General features: G+C 49.0%; 1 protein-coding gene across 1 annotated transcript; it reads left to right on the top strand.

Moving 5' to 3' along the window:
* The first annotated feature begins 529 nt into the window (after nucleotides 1-529).
* LOC109785081 (pectinesterase inhibitor 10-like) lies at nucleotides 530-1,057 on the top strand. The gene has a single exon (XM_020343686.1). The coding sequence runs from the start codon at nucleotides 530-532 to the stop codon at nucleotides 1,055-1,057; it is 528 nt and encodes a 175-aa protein (XP_020199275.1).
* Nucleotides 1,058-3,723: the final 2,666 nt, after the last annotated feature.

Here is a 3,723-nt window from a genome sequence, read left to right as displayed (position 1 = left end):
AAATAAATGAGAAAGCTCAAGTGTGGCTCGGACACTTCATATCATGTTTGTTTCAGGCTCTCGGGCATTTCATCAAACACCTTGTGTGCATAGGAGGAACCAAAAGCAAACCCACCACCCCCTTCTGAAAATTGTGAAGTGAGCTGAGTGAAGTGAAGTGAGCTGAGTGAAGTGAAGTGAGCTGAGTCCTATATATAGGGATGGGCCTTTAGTCGCGGTTGGCCAGGCCAACCGGGACTAAAGCCCCTCCCTCCCGTCCGCCAGCTGGATGGGCCTTTAGTCCCGGTTGGCCTGGCCAACCGCGACTAAAGGCCTTCGGGGACCTTTACTCCCGGTTGGCCAGGCCAACCGGGACTAAAGCCCCTCCCGTCCGCCAGCTGTCGACCGAGCGCGCTGGGCCCAGATAGTTGGTCGCGGGTCTCCTCTCAAACCGCGACTAAAGACACCTTTGGTCACGGTTCGATTGTTTTGGGGACTAATGGGGACGTATGGAAGCCTCTTTTTCTACCAGTGGCCGCCGCCGCGGTGCATGGCACCGCAGTCAGTTGCAGCGTTCCTCCGCACGCGATGCGCCACCACGCTATACCGAGTGACCTGTTACAACACTCTCATCCCCTACGGCTGCGTGTTCCACACAAACCCGGTCAGGCTCGCCCGGGCCGCCGTCGACCTCAACGCGGCCCAGCTCCGCGCCCTCTCCACGCGCGTGAAGGAGGTCGTTGCCCGTGGCGGCATGGGCCAGCCGGGAGGACCCGCCTACGTGCTGCGGGACTGCGCGGGCACGGTGTCATCGGCGGCCGGGCTGGCCAGGAAATCGGGGGACGAGATCGGCAAGCTCGACGCGGCGGGGAGCAATGCGACCGTGACTCAGGTCAGGTGGGCGATCTCCAACGCACAGACGTGGCTCAGCGCGGCCATGGCCAACGAGGCCACATGCACCGAAGAGCTTGCCCCATGGGGCGGCGGCGCCGCCGCCAAGGAGCTTGTGGCCGGGACGGTGATTGCCATGCAAAGCACGAGCGTCGCCCTCGCGCTGGTCAATGGCATGCCACGCTAAAATTAGCAATGATGCAATGTGCGGTGCCTAGTCGTTTACAGTAGTTTCCACGAATTAGGGACAGCCTGGTACTTTACTGGTACCAGCAGTAATAATTTGCAAGTAAAGTTGTTTATAGAAAACTAGTCCCATGACAACTAAGTAAATAAAGATGTAAATCTTATATTGGAGACCAGGTAATGGGGCTTCTATAAAAAGTTGGTCTGATCTTTGGATACCTTCGGCCTATGATCGGCGTGTTTTGACCCCTAGGGGTCATTGTCTACTGGAGACAGTACAAAATCTAATTGACCCTACCCCAGGTGAGTGGGATGTTCAGCTTATACAAGATAATTTCTGGCCTATTGATGTTTCAAGAATATTACAAATTCCACTTCCATCTCAAGATCAACCGGATTTCATTGCTTGGCAATTTTGTAAGTCTGGATGCTTCACAGTGAGGTCAGCATATTATGCAGAATGGAAGGCGGAGTACCGAACCAGAGCGGGGATTGTAACAGGAGGAGGAAGAAGTGATTCTCATCCTGTTTGGAAAATACTATGGGAGACGAGGGTCTCCCCCAAGGTGCACATTTTTATTTGAGGGCAGTGCATGGCATTGTGCCTTGTTATTGTACCTTGGCGGACAGACATATAAAGACACCGGTTATTTGCCCGGTGTGTAAAATTGATCCAGAAGACCTTAAATACATGCTTTTCATTTGCCAAAGAGCTATAGAAGTATGGGAAGAATTAGGTCTTAGAGATTGTGCGATGGCTGTCGCATCACAGTACAGGTCAAGATCACTGATTCTGGATGAGATCTTATGTTCAAAACTACCAGCGGGAGTGGAAGTCCCTAGAGAAAATGTTGTGGAGTTGGTTCTTGTTGCGTGTTGGCACGTATGGTGGGAACAACTTCAGATTTCACATGATGAGAAGGTTGCAACGCCAGCTCGATCTGTCCTACAAATTAGAGGGATTGTTGCCAATTGAGTCGCAGATAAGAAGACAGTTCCTCATAGGGATATTTGTTAGTCTAGGCCGGCATCGGGATGTATAAAATTGAATGTGGATGCTTCGTAGTGGACAGAGGTGCTGGTTCTTGTGGTGCTGTTCTACGGGACTGCAAAGGAGGTTTTATTGCTGCAATGATGGAGTTTAGGCAGCATGCTCTTGATGCTCCTACGATGGAGGCGTTGGCTGTGCTATTAGGCTTACGACTTGCTGAGGGGTTGGGTATTCTCTCTATTAGTATCGAGAGCGATTCTATGGAGATTGTCCAGGCTATACAGAATCCGTCCGAGTATCGGGCGTCAGGAGCAGTGATCACCGATGATTGCCGGAAGTTGATGAGTTCTTTTGACAAGGAGACTATAAGTCATTGTGTGCGTGAAGCTAATGGGTGTGTCATGAACTTGCTCGGTTTAGTTTTGAGGGACAGGGATATGGGGTGTGGAATGATAAACCTCCAAACTTCCTGATCCCATTTATTGTAAAGGGCATGCTTGTTACCTAATTATAGTTGCGAAAGTTCAAAAAAGAAGATGTAGATCTTATATTAGAATGTTGTGTCCAGGATCATTCCTTCTTTATCCCAGAAATAAATTAGTACTCCCTCCATCCCATAATATAAGACGCTTTTTGACACTACACTAGTGTCAAAAAACGTTTTACATTTTGGGACGGAGGGAGTAACTAACATGGCATATACTCCCTTGTTTCAGAATAGGAACAAAAATTGCATGAATCTCCGTGTAAGATCTCATAAATATAGGATCGACTGAGACTTTCTTAAGTCTCGATCGACTCAGATTTAGCAATCTCGTTAAGAATATAAGATACATCAATTTCATAAAAATCAAACATATGTATGTTTGATCAAGCTTATGGAATAGAATATCAACATTCAGAAATTAAGGCAAGGCAAACCCAACGTATAAGGACCTTGAGGTACCTACCTTCTGTCGTGGGGTACCATGTGTGGTCTACACAAGTATTGTGGGGTACCATGTGTGGTCTACACAAGTATTGTGGGGTACCATGCCGTAGAGCCCCCACGTGTTTCCTCTTTGGTTTGGCTAGCGACCAGAAACCCTAGCCGCCGCCAAGAGAGCCAACCCTTACGGGACCGAATTTCCTGCGGCTCCCCTCTGCCGGCGACCTCCTGGTCGTCGGTAGTGAGGGGTCCCTAGTAGCTTTAGGTTTTCAGGTCCCTAGCGCATGCGGATCATTTTTGCTTTAGGTTTTCAGGTCCCTAGTAGCTTAGGTTTTTGGATCGCCCGGCGTCTTGGCTTCGGTGGGCAGCGACGGAGATGCTGAATTAAGAAGCTCCGGATTCTTCTCCGGCGAGGCGATCGTCTATATGGTCGGTGATGGATTTGCACTAGTAGAAAAAGGGCCTTTAGTCCCGGTTCTGGAACCGGGACTAAAGGGTCGTTACTACAGCCTCCCCCTTTAGTCCCGACTAAAGGCTGTCCACGTGGCCGCAGCCTGGAGCTCCACCTTTAGTCCTGGTTGGTAACACCAACCAGGACTAAAGGAAATTTTATGATTTTTTTTATATTTTTTTTGAAATTTTTTGATTTTCAAATTTCTGAATTATTTTAACCTCTAATCTCTAATCACCCCTCATCACTGCTCAATTTAACCTCTAATCTCTAATCACCCCTCATCATTCCAAATTA

The sequence above is a fragment of the Aegilops tauschii genome, chromosome 3 (genome assembly GCF_002575655.3).
Source record: "Aegilops tauschii subsp. strangulata cultivar AL8/78 chromosome 3, Aet v6.0, whole genome shotgun sequence".
In the NCBI taxonomy this organism is placed as follows: Eukaryota; Viridiplantae; Streptophyta; class Magnoliopsida; order Poales; family Poaceae; genus Aegilops; species Aegilops tauschii.
This window is presented reverse-complemented; position numbering and strand designations above follow the sequence as displayed.